The sequence below is a fragment of the Paramisgurnus dabryanus genome, chromosome 7, assembly GCF_030506205.2.
Source record: "Paramisgurnus dabryanus chromosome 7, PD_genome_1.1, whole genome shotgun sequence".
Classification (NCBI taxonomy): domain Eukaryota; kingdom Metazoa; phylum Chordata; class Actinopteri; order Cypriniformes; family Cobitidae; genus Paramisgurnus; species Paramisgurnus dabryanus.
The window spans coordinates 27,870,926-27,890,260 of record NC_133343.1 but is presented as its reverse complement, the minus strand read 5'-3'; the positions used below and the strand labels follow the sequence as shown (position 1 = coordinate 27,890,260).

General features: G+C 35.3%; 4 protein-coding genes across 7 annotated transcripts in view; 2 read left to right on the top strand and 2 right to left on the bottom strand.

Moving 5' to 3' along the window:
- Positions 1–377: 377 nt before the first annotated feature.
- tsfm (Ts translation elongation factor, mitochondrial) lies at positions 378–2,596 on the bottom strand. The gene is made up of 6 exons (XM_065264648.2): positions 2,461–2,596; positions 2,131–2,280; positions 1,728–1,856; positions 1,531–1,647; positions 1,367–1,448; positions 378–1,015 (listed from the first exon to the last, which is right to left on the bottom strand). Exons 1-6 carry the CDS (start codon positions 2,506–2,508, stop codon positions 624–626), a joined length of 918 nt encoding a protein of 305 aa, XP_065120720.2. The 5' UTR covers positions 2,509–2,596; the 3' UTR covers positions 378–623.
- A 765-nt stretch (positions 2,597–3,361) lies between these two features.
- Positions 3,362–7,773, top strand: endou (endonuclease, polyU-specific). The gene is made up of 7 exons (XM_065272604.2): positions 3,362–3,849; positions 6,084–6,240; positions 6,325–6,530; positions 6,758–6,871; positions 6,980–7,086; positions 7,176–7,318; positions 7,542–7,773. Exons 1-7 carry the CDS (start codon positions 3,795–3,797, stop codon positions 7,654–7,656), a joined length of 897 nt encoding a protein of 298 aa, XP_065128676.1. The 5' UTR covers positions 3,362–3,794; the 3' UTR covers positions 7,657–7,773.
- A 129-nt stretch (positions 7,774–7,902) lies between these two features.
- Positions 7,903–11,802, bottom strand: sumf1 (sulfatase modifying factor 1). Of its 2 annotated transcripts, none has more exons than XM_065272602.2 (9): positions 11,525–11,802; positions 11,262–11,435; positions 11,103–11,177; positions 10,374–10,456; positions 9,896–10,018; positions 9,694–9,808; positions 9,138–9,251; positions 8,772–8,831; positions 7,903–8,221 (listed from the first exon to the last, which is right to left on the bottom strand). In XM_065272602.2, exons 1-9 carry the CDS (start codon positions 11,759–11,761, stop codon positions 8,120–8,122), a joined length of 1,083 nt encoding a protein of 360 aa, XP_065128674.1. In that variant the 5' UTR covers positions 11,762–11,802; the 3' UTR covers positions 7,903–8,119. The 2 variants fall into 2 exon arrangements, with proteins under 2 accessions (XP_065128674.1, XP_065128675.1); XM_065272603.2 differs by having other exon boundaries at positions 11,530–11,727.
- Positions 11,803–12,824: 1,022 nt separating this feature from the next.
- Positions 12,825–19,335, top strand: part of itpr1a (inositol 1,4,5-trisphosphate receptor, type 1a) — a 54,009-nt gene continuing 47,498 nt past the window's right edge. For all 3 annotated transcript variants that reach the window (XM_065272745.2, XM_073815213.1, XM_065272746.2), the window contains exons 1-3: positions 12,825–12,991; positions 14,403–14,511; positions 15,285–15,355. In XM_065272745.2, the coding sequence (XP_065128817.1) occupies positions 14,420–14,511; positions 15,285–15,355 (163 nt within the window). In that variant the 5' untranslated portion in view covers positions 12,825–12,991; positions 14,403–14,419. The remainder of the gene's footprint in view (positions 12,992–14,402; positions 14,512–15,284; positions 15,356–19,335) is intronic.

Here is a 19,335-nt window from a genome sequence, read left to right as displayed (position 1 = left end):
ACTTGGTAAATACAAATATCAGTGAATTAATAAAAAATAAAGCAATAATTGAAATAAAAGTTTAACAAAATTGTCCAACAGCTCAACAAGCCACTGGCAGACCTGAAAATACTTTATTGTTGTGGTTAAAGAGAGCACATGGCTGTAACACAGAGACAGGATTTATTTCTCAAAGTATCTGTCAGATATGCATTAATACAAGCTATTAGAGTAAATAATCTGTTATGTGGTTCTGTTGTAATAAATTAGTTTGCAATGTTATAAACATTTGTAGTCAAGTCAAAAAAAATGAACTGTTTTTCTGAGTATTTCAAATCATACACTTTTTTAATTGTGGTGGCAGAAATTCATTTTCACAACTTGAGATATTTTTGTTATATATCAGTAACACTGTTCCAATGTTTTAGCCCGTTGGACAACTCCTGATCTCTGAAATATTTTGACTGTGTAAGATATATCCTTAGTTAAAATGTCAAACAATTATCATTATAACACGCTTTCATTTCAGCAAATGAAAAAACTAATTTCATAGAGGTTTATTTTTTAAGAAAACATGTACTTCATGTTTAAGAGCATTTTACAACACAAAAGTCTTTATTTTCTCATTCAGACAACTCTTCTCACTATTCCTCCTGACCGATGCTCTCTCCACACTTGAAGCGTATGAAGTCTTGCACACGTGCATCATGTAGAGTCAGGTACTGTGCTACCGTATATTTGGAATCAGGGAGGAAGGTCTGGGGCAAGAGTCTCGTCTCAGAGTCCCCACATGGTATATCGTCCACGGTGCCAAGGGTAACCGGTGCTTCACCCACTATATGTTGCCCTAACTTTCTTCCAAAAGTTTCCGTCCCCTCCATCGGTCCACCTTGGAACACAACGAGCGCTCCATAGCGTCCCATCTCCATGCCAACCTGCCCAGGTACCGCCCCATGAACATATGAACCAAAGTGCCAGTCAGAGGGAATGCCAAGTGACACAGCTCGCCTCATGCCAATGTTCTCACCCAATCGCCCTGAAAGATAAAAGATTATGGATTATATGGATGGATTAGTTTTGGTGGATAGGGGCTTAAAAATTTGGGGCACTATCCAATGCCATTAAAAACCTGAAAAGAGCCAGGATATTATTTAAAATTACTCCAACTGTGTTTGGCTGAAAAAACAAAGTCATAAACACCTAGCATGGCTTGAGGGTGAGTAACACATGAGAGAATTTTCATTTTAGGGTGAACTATTCCTTTAACTGCTATCATGTAAAATGTTTCACAGCATTACATTATTCAGGGCTATCTTATAACTGGGGTTTATTGCAGTGTAATATGTAATGTGTTACACATACACAATGTATATTAATGTATTCTCACCTATAGTCAAGGCCAGCTGATCTGCCAGTGAAGGTCCATCAGGCAAATGAATCTTAGCTATGTCTTCAGAAGACAGCACACTCTGAATCACAAATCACAGTATTTTATTACAGATGTGGAAGAAATGCATGCATCCTTGACAAAGCAAATGTACCTGCATGTACCTTAATATACCCAGTCTGTCTTTGGCCGCTGTGATGTGCCATTACGGACACGGCAACATCTTTCACCAACTGCTGAAACTTCTCATTCCTGGCTACGAAATCTGTCTCGCAGTTCACCTTAATACACATTTGTAGTTCATAATGAATGATTTCAGAGACTACACACACATCATCTGGTTAAACTTTTAAACATGTACCTCAACCATAACAGCCGATTTGTCAGCCATCATAATACCAATCAATCCCTCTTTGGCTTTGCGGCCCTCTAGTTTACTTGCTTTGCTCCATCCCTCTTTTTGTGCTTGTTCATGTAGCCAGCTTTCCGCCTGAAACATCATGTTTCACAAAAACATTTATCACCATGTCTGTGAAAACTATAGGCTGAGGTCTCAATATATTTATGAGATGAGGAGCAACAAAGTTTGATGTCAAATATTGATTTCACTATAATTTTAATCTTTAACATGACATTACTCAATCAACATTAAAGATATCAAGGGGTATATGTTCTTTACATCATATAGGATGATTTTTTTTGTAGAAAACAGTTAATCACAAATACAAATACTTTAGGTGGGTAAAAGTATCACTTAATCGCACCTGTGTAATATCATTGTTAAACTTCTCCAGTGCCTTTTTGCAGTTGATGAAGGTGTAGCCCGTAGATTTGCGTAATTTCAGAAGAAGAGCTTTATCTGCCCCTAAACTGCGGCAGCTGGTGTACAGGGATTGATGCTGCGCGAGACATACCTGTGAATAATATAACACGACACTTGATTTAATGATGCTAGAACATGAAAACACAGTCAAAGTTGTTTGCATAGAGTCATGAAGTTCACATCGTAATATAATCAAACCGTCGTATATGCCAATTGAAAAAAACGCATTAAAACGTTGAATAAGTTAAATAATAAATGAGTTAATGCCCACCTTGCCCAGTTCACTTCTGACGGATCGAAATAGAGAATATAAAGCCATTTTTTTAATCTGTATCAAACGTAGGTTTGCCTTATGACAGCAGCAACTGGAATGTCATTGAAACACGCTTTCTACGGAAAGCGAGAAGGTCACGCGGAATAGAAATCATGCAAGCGTCACGTGTATCGCCCTCTTCTGTTCAGGAGTTATACAATACCTGCACAAGACTGAACAGATATCCACTACAAATACAAACAAGCAAAAAAATAAATGTATTTACATTACAATTTTCACAATTTTGCATTATATAAAATGACAGATAAAAATATAGGAGAATAAGAAAAACAGTATAGAGGAAATTATAAATACAAAAAATGATAAAATACATTATTGCTAATTTTAACATCAAATAAAATCTCAAACAGATATTTTTCTTTCTCTTTTGATATATTATATTATATATTGTGAAATTACGAAAGTTATTTTTAGTTTGAACTTTCATGGTTATTATAATGAAAAACGTATGTCTGTATGTTTGTCTTGTGTTTGGTTGCATGAAAAACTCAATCCTTAAAATAGAAGCCTTTGAATTACAGTTTAATCGAATATTCAATATAATTCTTATGCATATTTGAATAGGGTAATAACATTAGTAGCTTGAACAATTACAGTCTACCAACAAAGAATGTAATATGACAAATAATATTGATCATATTGATTTTTCTAAATTATCCCTCAGCCATACAAATGCTAAACTGACAGACTATAAAGTGTCAGACTGGTTAACAGACCAAAATCCACTAAGAATGTGGCCTCTCTAAACATGTGACAGTTGTGTGAATGTTAACACCTGGGCTTTGGGACTATTTTTTCATACACCACATGGCATGGAAGCAAGCTAGGGAACACTTTCTTGCCAGGAATCTGTTCTTGCCAAATAGAGACAGAATATGATTTTAAGAAGTTATTTATAAATACTGAACAGCATACCATGGTTTATAATCTTTATGTTATATTCTGAATTGTATTGAATATTATTTCAATAGACATCTACAGTTACTGGAACTTGAAACTTGACTTCACAGCTGCTCTCACAGATCCTGGACTAAGAAACTAACGGTGACAAAGAGGAACAGAGATTTCATCATTTTTAAAAACTTCCCCTATCTTGACACTCCCATAATTACCTACAGCAAAACTTTTAAGAAGACTCATCTAGGATTTTAAACTGAAAAGGAGTTATTATTGTAACTCTGGGAGGAGGTCCTAAGACTACAGTAATTGGTTCAAGGAGGTATAAAAACCAAACTGAATGTTAATCTGAAACTTCTGCACCTGGATTATCAATGATGCAAGTCATCCTCATCCTCGCCATCACCCTGATCTCTCAGGGCTACAGTCGTATGTTCAAATCTGCATTTTTTTTTCATGATTGTACATAGCTATAACTAAAACAAAATATACAATCTTAAAGATGCCTGAAATGTTCTTTGTCTAGCTGTATGGTTCCTTAAAGAACCATTTAACATAACCTTACTGTTACACACAATATAATTTGTAGTAGAGAAGTTATAAAAATATTTAAATGTAGGACAAAAATATTAATTTAATGACTGAAAGGTTCTTTGGGAAACTAAATATTTTTTTAGTAACTTTTTGTTTTGTTAAACTTTAAGATTCTTTAAACATTTCATATGTGTAGTGTAGGTTAAAAGCTATTTGACTACTGCATAGTGCACTGTCAGAAAAAATAAGTATGGATTTATGTACAAATATGTATACAATTGGTACCACCTGTGAGGTGCACTCTTGTACCAATATGCACCTCTGAGGTACAAATATGAAATCTACTTTTTAAAAGTAATTGCTCCAGTGACAGCTATGGACCAATTTTTCCACAGTTTGGAATATGTATATGTAACTGATTTGGGGTCTGTATCAGTAAGTTACCTGGTTGCCTTAAAATTTTGAGTTAATTCAACTTAAAAATGTTAGTTAACTCTAAAAATGTTAATATTTTATGTTGAAATAATTCATTTTTCTAGGGCAACCATGTTAGTTGAACCAACTTTTTATTTTTTATAGAAATTGTTACTGTTAATGTGCCGTCTAGCCAAACTGGTCTGAATTTTGCTGGTTCAGTCCGTAAGTGCAGTTATGTTTAAAATATGCAAAAAATATGAAGTATCAAATAAATCATGTACAAACAACACAAATTTAACCAATTGCAAAGTGCAAACAAACAAAGATTGTCATTCATTTATATACAGTTAAGTCAATTTCTAGTGTTGAGTCACGTGGGATGAATCATATTTTATATAAAAGAAAGAATTTGACCCTGAGTCCTGTTTATTTTAGATCTCAAAGCAAGTGTTAAAAGAACTCAGCTGTGTTTACCTATAAAGTTTCACACACTTACTCTTGTATCTCAGAATTCATTTATAGCACCGAACAAAAAAATTTTAGACTGTATTGTCAGACATACAACAAGCAAAACATTAACACAAGATAAACATAAATACATGAACTTAAATGCTTAATTTGTATAAATCATATATAAATAATATGACTTACAGTATACATACTTTAGACGTCTAATTATTTATACTTTAATTTAACTATGAGAATTATGTTGTGTCTAAAAGCATTCAAAATAAATCAAAACTAAATATTTTAAATATTTAATAAAATAAATATTTTATTTTAACATCTTCAAAATAGCCACTCTGCAAATTCTTGATATTTTATCAAGCAGCTTTTTGAATATTTTTGAAATAATATTAAAAGAATTTCCAACTTTTATGGGCTCTCATTTGGCGGCTTTTTTCATTATTTTAACATTTCAGATAATTGTTTCAAAACATAAGTGAATGTGTTCCTTGGGCATTGAACCCATGGACGTTGTGCTGCTAATGTAATGCTTCACCATGCTGCATTAATTATGTTGATGGCCATTTCTAGAATTTCATTACAGAAACAAAGAGTCAAAAAATTGTCCCAAGCTGTCACTGGGGCAGTACCCTTAAAAAAAAGGTACCCTGTGCACATATGGTACTACAGTAATATGCACTCTTTGGTACCAACAGTGTAGGGGGATATGCATTACAAGTAACTTGCATTACGTTATAATATTACTTTTCTGAAGTAACGAGTAAAGTAACACATTTCTTTATAAATGTACACATTAATATTTGAGTTACTTTTTTTAAAAAAAGTAATGGAACTTACTTTTCAGTTTAATTAATTTGATTAAACATTTTTTTTACTGAATTAAAACTGAGCTTATACCACGGGCCTGTTGAATGCTTTATTCTGATTGGCTGAGAAATGTTCCATGGGTATTCATTATGTTTCTGTAAACCACACACCTAACCTGTCAAATGTCCTAAAAATAGGCACCAAAGCAATGCTTGGGGTAACCACGGTATAAGAGGAATAATTAACTCGGGTCCCGCTGTGTTGGGTGTGCATTATTTTCTTATAATTTAGCGGCCCGTCGTCAATGAAATCTTAGTTCTAAGAGCTCTTTTTCTCTTACTTCAGTCTTTCATTATATCTTTTTTATCTTGTCTTTGTCATTTATGCTCTCAATGCACTAATGCTTAGTGTATCCATATGCCTCCTCGCCTCTCCAGAAATAACCAGCGTCACTGATGCTGAGATTAAATCTCTATCCGAGACGCTCTACACATTGGACTTTAACAGGGCAACAGCATCAGAGCTTGTTATTGACCCTCAGGTGGATATCTTGAACTCTGAGACTGGCTCTCAGCTTGACCTCTCATCAGGCCCGTAAGACACAGATCTGATATTCATAAGCACTGCATATAACAAATGCACACACTTCTTATCTTGTTAAGCCTTCTCTCTTTCTAGATTGTTTCAGTATGTGAACGAAGATACGTTGTTCTCCAAGCCCACATATTCAGCTCTCCTGAAACTGCTTGATAACTATAAGCGAGTGACGGGAGAGGTTGAGGATGTCCCTTCTCAGGAGACAGAGGAGCAGGACGCATTCCTCGAAGAGACCATGTTGAACACCGCGCTGGGCCAGGAGCTCTACAATTTCCTTTATTCAAAAGGTATGAGATGGAAAATGTACAAAATGTGGTGGTCATTGGAATGATGTCATGGGAGAATAATTGTTGGTTCTCCAAAGAACCTTTTAGGTCAAAGGTTCCTAAAGAAACTTTTTTTTCACCTTTTTATAGTCTGACACAAGAAACTTTAGTGAAACCAAAAGATATAAATTATAAATGTATTCTGTCAAATGTATATTTAGTCATTACTTTATTGTGTCATGGGCAAGGTGCGTACTCATCAGAGAGCGAGTTCATCCAGGATCTGAAGATGATGTGGTTCGGCCTTTACTCCCGATCTAACGGCCAGCTGGACTCGAGCGCATTTGAGCATATCTTTGTAGGTCAGTCTGTGTTGGTGATCAAATGCGACCTGCTGCATTATGCATCTCTTTGCCTTACATGTATTGTGCATTTGTGTGTTATCATTTGTAACACATTCTCTGCAACAGGAGAAATTAAGAGTGGTAAGGTGTCTGGTTTTCACAACTGGCTGCAGTTCTATATGAATGAAAAACAAGGACTTTTGGAATACTACAGCCATAATTTTAATGGCCCTGTAAGTATTTAAATGCATACATATTATACAATTTTAAGATGCAGTGTGTGGTTTTGGTCCAAAGATATGCAAATTTCATTCTTTCACAGTGGACCACATATCCGGACGTGTTGGGAATGCAGTTTAAATGGGACGGGTATTTTAAAGAAGTTGGATCTGCGTTCATTGGCTCAAGTCCTGAATTTGATCTGGCTATGTACACTCTCTGCTACATCACCCGTCCTGGCAAGAAGTAAGTTGGTTTTGCTTTTTAGTACGACTGTTCCATATATACATCTTTAAAACATTAAATCTATCAGGTAATGTATTTTTATATATCAGGTTTAATAATCCATAATAATGATCATTTCTTAAATGTATGTATTATTTTTATTATCCAAAGTTCATACTTATCTATTACAATACGACATCTGATAATTTTATCAAACATCTGAAATGTTTGACTGCATTCTCAGGTGTTATTTGAGTTTGGGAGGACAGACTCAATCCATTCAGACCTACACGTGGGACAAGAGCACTTACGGGGATGGAAAGAAGTACATTGGGTCTGCTTACCCTGCCACCCCCTAAATCTCTGTTACCTTAAATGAACAAAGCAACCGTCAAAAAACCTCATCTATCTGTAATATTCCTTTGTCATTTGATGTTGACATTGGACTGAAAAAATAAATAAAAAAGCAGAAAATAGCCCTCACTCCCTTGAATTTTAATTGTAGCTGCTTAATACAGACATACAAAACAGTCGATTTGATGTTGAGCAATGATTTGTAAATTCAATATAGTAAGTTTTTTCGCAAATTCTGAAAAAGTAATATTTAAAAACATTTCATCTATATGATGCACTATGCATGAACAAACACACACGCACGCACGCACGCACGCACACACACACACACACACACACACTTCAGGAATAAAATGAATATAACCAAAATTTCTTTACAAAAATACATTTATTAATCTATAAGTCATATTTCTTCAGAAGCCAAATCACCTTTTCAATGTACGATAGTATAAAATAGGATTTTTGAGTTTATGGATCAGGGTCAGAGGCGCAACGGAAACCCAGGTTAGAGGCAGAGCTGTCAGGGGTGTTCTGACTACGGGCCGCACACCTGTACCTGTAGCAGTATGACTAAAGAAAAAGATATTCAAGAGTTATTAACAAGCTTTATAATCATATGTGACCCTGGGCCACAAAACCATTCTTAAGTTGCACGGGTATATTTATAGCAATAGCCAAAAATACATTTTATGGGTCAAAATTATCGATTTTTCTTTTATGCCAAAAATCATTACGATTTTTAAGAAAAGATCATGTGCCATGAAGATATTTAGTACATTTCCTACCGAATATATATATATATATATATATATATATATATAAATTATTTATAATTAGTAACATGTATTGCTAAGGACTTGAAAGGTGATTTTTTCAATGTTTTGTTTTTTAAATAGTTGTCCTATCCTAACAAACCATACATAAACGAAAAGTTTCTATTTGTTCAACTTTCAGTTGAGATATTAAAAAATTGACCCTTATGACTTTAGTTGTGGTCCAGGATCACATATTATAATTTGTGTTTGACTTTTAGTATATTTGTGCAGATCTGCTTTCCTTCCACTACAAACACTTCAGCTCAGTATCTGTGCACATCTTAGTGTGTATCTGTTTGCTTTACCTTATGGCACATATAAGAGCCTCCTTTCTTGACTCTGTCTGTCCCTGATTCTGGTCCTTTCTGTAGGTAAATTGAAAAACATGGAATAAGGACCAAACATAAGCATAGTTTTACTATGGGTACATGCATTACGGGTATAAACGAATTTAAGGAAATACTTATACAATATAAATAGAATTGGACATGCTTGAATTTAAAAGTGTAATCTACCCACATCATTTGGAGAAAATTGATAAAAAAATCTTATTTTACAAAAAACTTTGTGCACCACAAGTTATATATATTTTTTGATGATGCAGTTTTGGGCCCACCGGTGGATCTGTGAGTTTTAAAATATGGATGCTAATAAACCCAAATAAGTCTTACAGGGTTGTATTTTTCCTCTGTGGTGTGATGAACATTCCACCAGTCTGCTGTCCACTCCCATGCATTCCCAACCATGTCATACAGACCAAAGCCATTGGCAGGAAATGACATCACCTGTCAAAAACACAGACTGAATTATATTATGATCAAGGAAAAATGAAAATTGCCTTAACATGTGACAATATACAGAACGCAATATACAGAACAGTGGGGTTCACAAGTCTTCTTTTGAATTTTTCAAATTTGCATTATTTTGCAAATTATATTATCACTCAACTCATACATAACAGGGCAGTTTCCCAGACAGGGTTTAGATTAATCCAGGACTAGTTATTTTAGGACATTTAAGGTTTTTACAAACACACTGATGTACATTTTGAGACAAAAAAATGGCACTAATATGATGTATAAATATGTCAGTGCAAGATGTTTTTAAATTAAGGCAGCTCAAACATGCATTTTAGTCTGGGCCAGTGTGAACATAAACTTTTAATCCACATTTTACATTTCACTCTTAGTTATTCTAATTTAATTGTTAATTTTACTTTTCGTTTACCGGTGATGTTTTGATATAGCCATCCTCTGCTGTGTTGTGATTAGGAAAATCTCCCTGCCACAGGTTAGCATAGTGCTGCCCCTTAGGCATCAGTTTATTTCCCCATGGATACATCCTAGTGAGAAAAATGTAAAAAAATTCTGAGAATATATATATTAAAATGAACAGAAAGTCTGAGATTTATTCCAAAACACAGACACACCTATCCTGCAATCCTCCTCTACAGGCTAACTCCCACTCGGCTTCAGTGGGAAGTCTGCGCTCGGCCCAGCGACAGTAAGACTGAGCGTCAGCCCAGGACACATGCAGCACAGGGTGATTCATTCTAGGTACAAAACAGAATTTGCACTCAATAATATGACATGAAGTGTTTGTGACATGCATATGTTGTGTGACTCAGATTCAAATAAGAATCATGTTGCATGGGAACGGTCCAGTGCAATTCATTTAAAGGAAATTAACTTTATTGTCCACCAGCAATAGATTTTATGGTTTGGGATATCTGTTCCTCTCAATAGTTTTGTGTGCATACGTGTTCCTAAACAACAGCATTTATGGTCTGGTAGATATGCCTTTGCAATAAAATAGCCCCCACCCCAGATTAAGTTAATTTCCTGTTCTGATTACAGATTATATACTTTATAAAAATGAGGTTTAATATATTTTGAAATAATTTTCACCTGTGTTTTATTGTTGAATCTTGCCCTTCTGGATGTATCCAGTCTGCCCCTTTAACTGGTGACCACCAAGGAGCAGCAGCCACCTATGATGAATATACATGGACATCCTGTTAAAGTGTAAACGTATAAACTGTTGGATAAGCACAGCAAAGTCAACCATCTATTCTTGGCTCTATTTGGAGATTATGATCTCGAGCTGTTCATGCATGCACAAATCCACAAGCTCATTATTTTACCATATTTGAAGTTTTATTACCTGCTTTCAATGTTCATCTTACCTGCTTATCTTTCCAAGAAACTCTGTTCTCTAGTCCCACACAAATTCTCATAAAGTGATCATAAATTTTACACTGAATTATCATTGGGTACTAACAAATAACAAAGATATGAACTTTTACCATCATCAGGATTTCAGCTTATAATTATAAATATGTAACAGTGTTTAGGTACTATAATTGGTCCCCATGCCTTTTAGCTTTATTTCCAGTTCGCTTACTCTTATAAATAGTTCATACCATCTAGTGTTACACTATAATTAGTAAAGGAACAAAAAGCTAGTCTCTCGATTAAATAAGTAAACAAAAAACTCATGTATAAAAATATTGTGTGGTCAGTGATTTGTCAACTTCAATTTTCTAAAAGAAGGATGAAAGAAAGAAAAGGATGCTTGGGTGACATAACAAAATTAAAGCATACCGTGTACATGTCTCTATAGTGCATGTTTCTTACCGCATGGGACACGGTGCTCTTCACCTCCTCACTCAGCAGTCCCTCAAAAACAAATGAGTCTCCAAAACGCTCAGCCTACAGACACAGACAGTGAGTGTGCAATGTCCATGTGTGTTTATTATTGGTCTTATGTCCCTGTAGTAGGTAGTTTCAATGTACCTCTGTGATGTACCCTGTCTGGTTGACGAAGTACTGGAACTGCTGGTTTGTGACCTCATGCTCTTCAATGTAAAAAGAGTCCAGCCACACTCTCCTCTGAGGTCCTTCTCCATCCTGTGGTATTCCTGGATCATCTGTACCCATCATAAACCAACCTCCCTGCAGGAGAACCAACTACATACACACGAAATAAATATACTTAAGTTACTCATGAATTTTATTTAGACTCGTGAACTTTATTTATTTCTGCAAAACAAATGTACCTTACTACGTATATCACGTTCTGGCGTGTGAAGTCTTTTGTTTGCTTTTTCGGTGTATATGTTTGCACCATCGTGATGTTTTAGTGTGTTTTCTTCACTTATGTCAACAGTCTCATCCCTTTTCAGTCCCTGACAGCCACAGTCCTGCGACTCCGAGGACGGCGTGTCGCCTATATCACAAGATGCTGCCGAAATGCAGAGAAATAAAACCACAAACGTGTTTAATGTTGATGCCATAGCCAGTATTAAATTTGCTCATCGTGCACCATACTTCCGGAACGGATCAAGTCATGTGATCAGTCAGCTGACATGTTGCGGCAAGAACCGATAAGTGGATGACATCAAAGTACCGCGAGAACAATTCGAATAAGTGGATTTTGAATAGTTATCGCGGTACTTTGCTGTCACCCACTCGTTAGTCTGCGCAGCTTTTTAATTTTTTTTCTTTTTCTTTGATTTGTGCTTTTCTGACTGTTTCTTTAGGAGGAATTGTGCCAGTTGGGTCTGTAATATCCGGAGATAGATGGCCAGGACGCTGCACTTTTCGGTTCATGGAAACGTTAGAAGCCAAGTTACTGATTAGATACATGAAGAAGAGTGGAATCTATTTCACGTATTTAGGAGCTACCCACTGTACCGGCAATGTTTTGCTGCCTGGCTTAACTGGTGCACTGCAGATTTAGCTGAAAGTGTCCAGATGGAGTTTAAACGGGTGTCTAGCAGTCATGCATTATTGCACCTATGACTGTAATTACGGTATTTACCATTAGGGGTCAACCAACACATTTTGTCATGTGTATCCAGTTGTAGCATCTTCATTAATACAAGGTGATGGCTAAATAAGTTACCTAAGCATTTATAGTTTCTTTAATGATAGCAACAACAGCAAAACCCACAAAATACTTTAGTATTTACTATAGTAAACTGTATTACCCCACAGTAAGTGTAAATTATATTACTATATTTACAGTTAATAAAACATAATACTGTAGTATACATTAGCAAAGTAAAAATACTTTTTTTTTTATTATTATTTAACAAAATATCTCCCAATTATTTGTCAGTGTAACTGACTTTTAGTTTTTGTAAAAAAAAAAAAAAAAAAACGAGAACAATTGTTAAATGCTTAAATGGTACTTAAGTAATTTAAAAACTTTATAACTTTTTTAAATATATAACTTGCCAACGGTACCAGCAAGACGACAAGTGAAGAAATTCTGGGTTTTGTAGTTCTTGAATTGCAGCAGAATGTTAAATTCAACAGTGTCGTTGCAGCCCTGACACACAATTTCCCAGAAACCCTTCGTAGTCTGTTCACAGAGTCACTCGGCAAGCCGAAAAGAGACGAACGGGGGCGATGGACCGCTGCTGGACTCTGAAGAGTCAGAAACATAACTTTGTCAAACAGAGAACGCAACGTTGGAGAAAATAGAGCGGATACTTTTGCTCCAACTTCACGTGAGAGAGGTGAGATCTATTCCTCATAAATACATCACTTGGAGTTTTGAATGTATGTTTCATTAAATATTTATCTTATCTGAGAGAGAGATAGAGAGAGAGCGCGCGCGCATCGTGCGACCATCCAGAACCCGCCCCTACGTTAGAAAACTGTTATGAGAAATTTGGTTGTAAAACAAGACAAACTCAGCAAGGGATGCGTTCATTTAAGTAGTTGCATAGTCTTGATGTATTCTTTATGCAGCGAATCGCGATATCTACAGATGCCATGATTGTTTAACGTTTATAATGGGTCCGTTAGTTGGGTTTTTACGTTTTGAGGACGCACGTCATAAATGTACTTTGCTTTGATTTTATTCATTTTATCACGATCGCGTTATTTCTGTTTTATGACCTTTTGATGTTTAGTCTGAATCTGATGTTTAAAAGCTATTTTCTTTTTGACTGTTTGCATACTTTTAGCACCTGATTAAACAGGTATTTTTTGACAATATATTGTTGATATTTTGTAAAACTGAGGAAGCGGTAACTGTAAAAGCTTCATGTGCAGGTAACGTTAGTTTGGTAGAAAATTAGTCACATGCAAATCTCTCTCTCTCTCTCTCTCTCTCTCACTCTCTCTCTCTCTCTCTCTCTCTCTCTCTCTCTCTCTCTCTCACTCTCTCTCTCTCTCTCTTTTTGTAAGTCTCTCTTTCTTTCTCCCTCTCTTTATCTCTCTGTGCATATTGACAGTTCGGCTGCTATTCATTTGTTAATCAAATCTGGTTAACAGGAAGACTTTGTGGTTGTGATAATGATGATACAGTTTTAAGTTTAACAGTGTTAAACAGGTTATGTGCAACAGTTACAGAGAAAAAGTATCTGTGATCACTGTTTATTCCAGGTATACAGTATTTTTCGTCAAATATAGTAGGTATCTGCCTTCGAGGTTCTTTGTTAAGTGTTTTTTCCACTTCCTTAACTCCAGCATTTACTTTGAACTTTGCGACTTATATTGACAATAAATCAACACTTCAGTCAATCTGTTGGCTTGTCTGTCAATTCGTCTTAACATACTGGTTGCTTTATTTAAGTCTTTCATTACAAAACATTTCTTTAACAAAATATTTTTGTTTTGTTCTGAAAGAAATGATGTATAAGTATATAATATATATATATATATATATATATATATATATATATATATATATATATATATATATATATATATATATATATATATATATATATATAATTATGTTATGTATATAATTATATTTCTTCCACATACACTTTTTTAGTCATTGCCATGGAGATGGCCAATTGTGGTTTTTAGCCAGTGATGTTTTTTTTTTAAGACATTACATTTTAATTGAAGTTCAGTCACATATACTTTTTGTTTTCGCTTGACGTCTGATTTTTTACCCTCTGACCTCTGCAGGTGGTGGTGTGGTTGCCATGGTGGATAAAATGTCAAGTTTCCTGCACATTGGGGACGTATGCTCCCTTTATGCAGAAGGCTCGACCAGTGGCTTCATAAGCACACTAGGGTGAGTTTATTGTCCCGGTTTATTTTCCCGGGCCCTATGACAGTGCACAGTGTTATATATAACAGAGAATCACATGTTAAAATGTGTCCTGTGTCACTGAATGTGGTTTAATGGCTTAAAGGGATAGGGTCCACGAACGGTTTGGTTACAAACATTTCTCAAAATATCTTCCTTTGTGTTCATCAGAACAACAAAATTTATACAGGTTTGTAACAACATGAGAGTGAGAAAAACATTTTTGAGTGAACTATCCCTTTAATGTGCATCAGGGTCACTGCTAGAACTCATAGGACCCAGGGCATTATTTGGGCGACCCAAGGGTGGCCAATGTGTAGTTACAATAAATAATTAATAGCTTAACCGGCAGCTCATTTGTTAAATTAAAGGTCTTACAGATTTAAAATGGCTTACCTATCTTTAATGTTTTCATTAATACTTCAACATTTATCTCTTACTTTCTGCTGACTAATCTTTTAAAAGTCAAGCCTGCATATAGTTTCCTGTGGGTTAATGATCAAATTTATGTGTAGATAAGAGTGTAATTCATCTTACCCCTTGTCAGTAGTTTAACTCTGTGTATGTTTGTCCATGTTTGTGGCAAAGTGGTTGTGGAATTTGGATTATGTCCAGTTAGCTGCTGCTATGGGCCAAAAAGGCTAAATTTGGTTGCACACATACAAATGCACAAATTATTTACACACACACAAACCAAAACCACAAACACACATACAGGCAGACCTACACACACTAACACTCTTGTTTCTTCCATTCAGGTTGGTTGATGACCGATGTGTTGTCCAACCAGACGCAGGGGACCTGAACAACCCACCCAAAAAGTTCAGGGGTGAGAAGTCACTGTGTGTGTTGTGGTGATTTATTTTTAGTTTAAACAGGAAGTTAAGTTACTTATGCAGAACTGTGTAGTCAAAGGTCATATGTACCCAGGAGAAAAGCTTTGTCATTTTTTATGGAAATCACTTTATTTAGCAACTCCTTAGAAATATTTTGCCCACACTGTAAAAAAATTCCGTAGAAATTGCAGCTGGGTTGCCGGTAATTTACCGTAGATTTAAATTTATGTTTTTTACTGGCAATATTTTGTTCAAAGTTAAATGAACATTAAACTATTACAAGTCTTTGTCTTTACAGAGTAAAACTAAAAAACAGCATCAAGCAAAACATTCTGGGAAACAAAATCTGAAGCAAAAAACTGAAAAAGGTTGATGATGATTTCTGGTTCCCAGAATGCTTTGCATGAGACTGTTATTGTATAGTTTTATTCTGTAAAGATAAAGACTTGTTAATATTTAAATTTTATTTATCTTTGAACAAACTCTTGCCAGTAAATAACATAAATGTAAATCTACGGTAAATTACCGGCAACCCAGCTGCAATAACATTGTAATTTCTACGGATTTTTTTACAGTGCATTTATTGTAAAGCTAGATGGTATTACTGTCAAATAACTGTTTACACTTATAATGCATAGTGTAGATTGATCTTACTTTTGTGGAGGTTAACTTGGCTGTGGAAAATGTTACCAACACAAAGGGCGCAGATCCATTTAGTTAAGAGACCTGATGAATGATAACACTTTAAACGATTGCAACGATTGTTCAGTCAGGGGCGTCATGCACCAATTATTTTTAAGGGAGCACATTGTGCACAGAAATTGGTGCATAAACAGACAAGAAATATTATAGCGTTCACACTCTTTTCCTTGGCACTTCCACTTACATTTCTAACAATCTTCTGAGCCCCCCTGCCTTTATGTGAAAGGAACCAAAATAAAAGTCTTTTTTATGACCAAGTCCAACTTTTATGTGAAATACGTATATCAATTAATGAATTCAGAGTAATGACACGCCGAAGGTATATCTAAAATAGCATTTATGTTTATTTATATTCTGTTTAATGACTTCTTTAATGCTGCCCAATTGTGCCACGGAAGTGTTTCTGACCACGTTTTAATTCTTAATATAACAAAATGCACGCGACCACGCGTAAATGCTGATGACGTCTGCGACTGCTTGTTGTGTCTGCAGCGCCTGCTAGTAGAAAAAAAGTAACATGATCAAAAACCTTATCAAAACGTCATGAGGATGCAGCACAGAACTGATAATATGCTGCATATTAAACAGATAATATGACAAGTAACAGATTAACAGGCAGTTCTCCAAAAACTGAGGGGGCACGTGCCCCAGTTTGAATGGGCATGATGCCTCTGTGTGTAGTTGAGGTTAACTGGCCTCTAATCTCTCTACATCACTTATAATGCATCTGCTGGTGACACTGAGAAGCTGGGTCAAGATTAGGAGAGTGTTTGTGTTAGTATGTAAGTGTGTTCATACATCAAGTGCAGCTTTTGTCACTGCACCAATTCTTTCAGCCACTGAAAGTTGTTCAACTCAAAATCACAAATGTAATTTACTAACCCTGTTCTTTTTCTCTATAATGAATTAAAAGACTGATAATTTAAGCCCCAAATAAGAAAAATACAATTAAAAAGAACGCTTTCCATGCTGTATGACTTTTCTAAGATTCTGATTGGCTGAGAAATGTTCCATGGGCGTTGATAATTTTTCTGTAAATCCCACACCTAACTCTGTCAAATGTTTTAAAAATGGGCACCAGAGCAATGTTTGTGGTAACCATGAAATAAGCAGAATAATTGACTCCGGTCCTTTGAATTATTTGATAATTATGCACACACACACACGGTGTAACAGCACTCGCCGCATTACCACCTTGGGTGTGCATTATTTTCTTATAATTCAACGGCCCGTCTTCAATTATTTCTTATATAATCTTCCCCTTGTCTGTAGCCCTTTAAATCCTATTTGCGCATGCACATATTTATAAGTAGCATAACAAAATGTGTCACATAAGGTCTAATATTATTGACACCAAACCCATAACTCATTTCTGTTGTTATTCTGCAAGCAGGTTATTCTGCAAGCAGGTTATTCTGCAAAGCAAAAAACAAGGATAACCCGGATATGACGCCATTGAAAACATTTGGGATAACATGTTCATGTGAACAAAACTGTGCTAGTGATTTTTGGATTTGCTTTGACATTTATGCCTCTGGTGTGTGCTTTGGATAAGCCACTTACAGTGCATTACACAGTTTTTTTCGTACGTATATTACTTGCAAGATACATTTCACATAGGTTTATTCGTATGTGTGTTCCTAAGGATCAGACCTAATTTGAGAATTGAGCTACAGGAATGCTTGATTATCACGCAGATTAACCCCACAATGCATAAAGCGAAAGTTTCTGTCCTCCTGCTGTTCTTATGGGTCGTTTCTGAGGGAAGTGACAAACGATCAATACTGTTGTATTGGTTTGAAAAATTGTCTTATTTTTGGGTGAACTTTTCCTTTAAAGCTGCAGTTGACAACTTTGGAGGATTGAGATGATTTTGAATGTTTACATTTTTCATGCCCCTCCCACACTACCAACGAGCAACCTCCCATCAAGCTCGTACTCGTCAGTGCGTGTGCAAGCATACTTGGATTACAGTACAGATGTGGCCTTTAAAAACGCGCGTTTTCTCCCGCGGCATTCGCCAAATCGTCTCGCGGAGTCACGCAGAATTCTGCAAGTGTTTTCGGGGGGGCTACTTTCCCTTTTCCCTTAATGTGTTTCGCTTCACAGAAAATCCACCAGGTGGCGCATAAAAAACCTACATTTTTATATGCGTTGTCATTGCGGTTGTTTCCAGAAGTTAATAAGGGCATTGCTGAATATTTAACATTTCTATTAAAACAGCAAAGTAACTTCAACCCCTTTTTGCCAGCATAACAGCGCATACATATATTAAGATGACTGTACGTGCAATGGGCATTTATACTAAGTGAAACATTATTTGTGTTGTCGAATTTTGACACCGTTTCATTGTTTGTTCATAATATTAATAATTATGTCAGTTTTTCTAAAAGTATTAATATTTTAAAGAGATTCATGTGGTATAAAGATACATGTTTTAAAGTTAAAAATGTTGTAAAAATATATCAGTATTATTGTTCTTAATATATTAAGAACAATAATATGACACATGTATATTGCGCTAAATTGCTTTACATGGAAAGAGGAATTCTTCTCAACCACCACCAATAAAGTTTAAAAAATATTCTTTAAAAACGTCGTTTAAACCCACGCAGAGCGAACAAGAAAACATGGGCCTATGCTTACATTCTGTACAGTGGGCATATGATATCTTTATTTAGTTTTACATATTTAAAACTTTAATAATACCTTTCTTGCGCATATAGGCAGTCAGTGTTATGATTTTTTTTAATCCTTTCAGCCGTTATTCATAACAGTAAAAATGCAAACAAATTATTTCTAAAAGTGGCAAGATTTTAAAAAGATAAAGGTGGTATAAAGAAAGACATGAGAAAAGTAGAGGTATGCAAAAGAGCACAGTTTAGTTATTGTTAATTAAAGCGGTTTTATACACCTTTGTTTGAATTGACAAGCATTTTATTCGCCACTTTCAACACATTTTGTGATTGATTTACTGACTTATTACAGAAAATTGTTGTCAGAAGCAAAGCTATTGTACAAAGCATCTTTATATGAATGTTTTAAAGTTAAAAATGTTGTAAAAAATATATTAGTATTCTTTTATATTAAGAATAACAATACGATACATTTATATTGCGCTAAAATGCAATATACATTATTCTGCAATATAAATTATTCTCAACCACCACCAATAAAGTTTAAACATTATTCTTTAGAAAAAAAACGGCGTTTAAACCCGTGTTGCGTGGAGCGAACAAGAAAACATATGCTTACATGCTCATTCGGCATA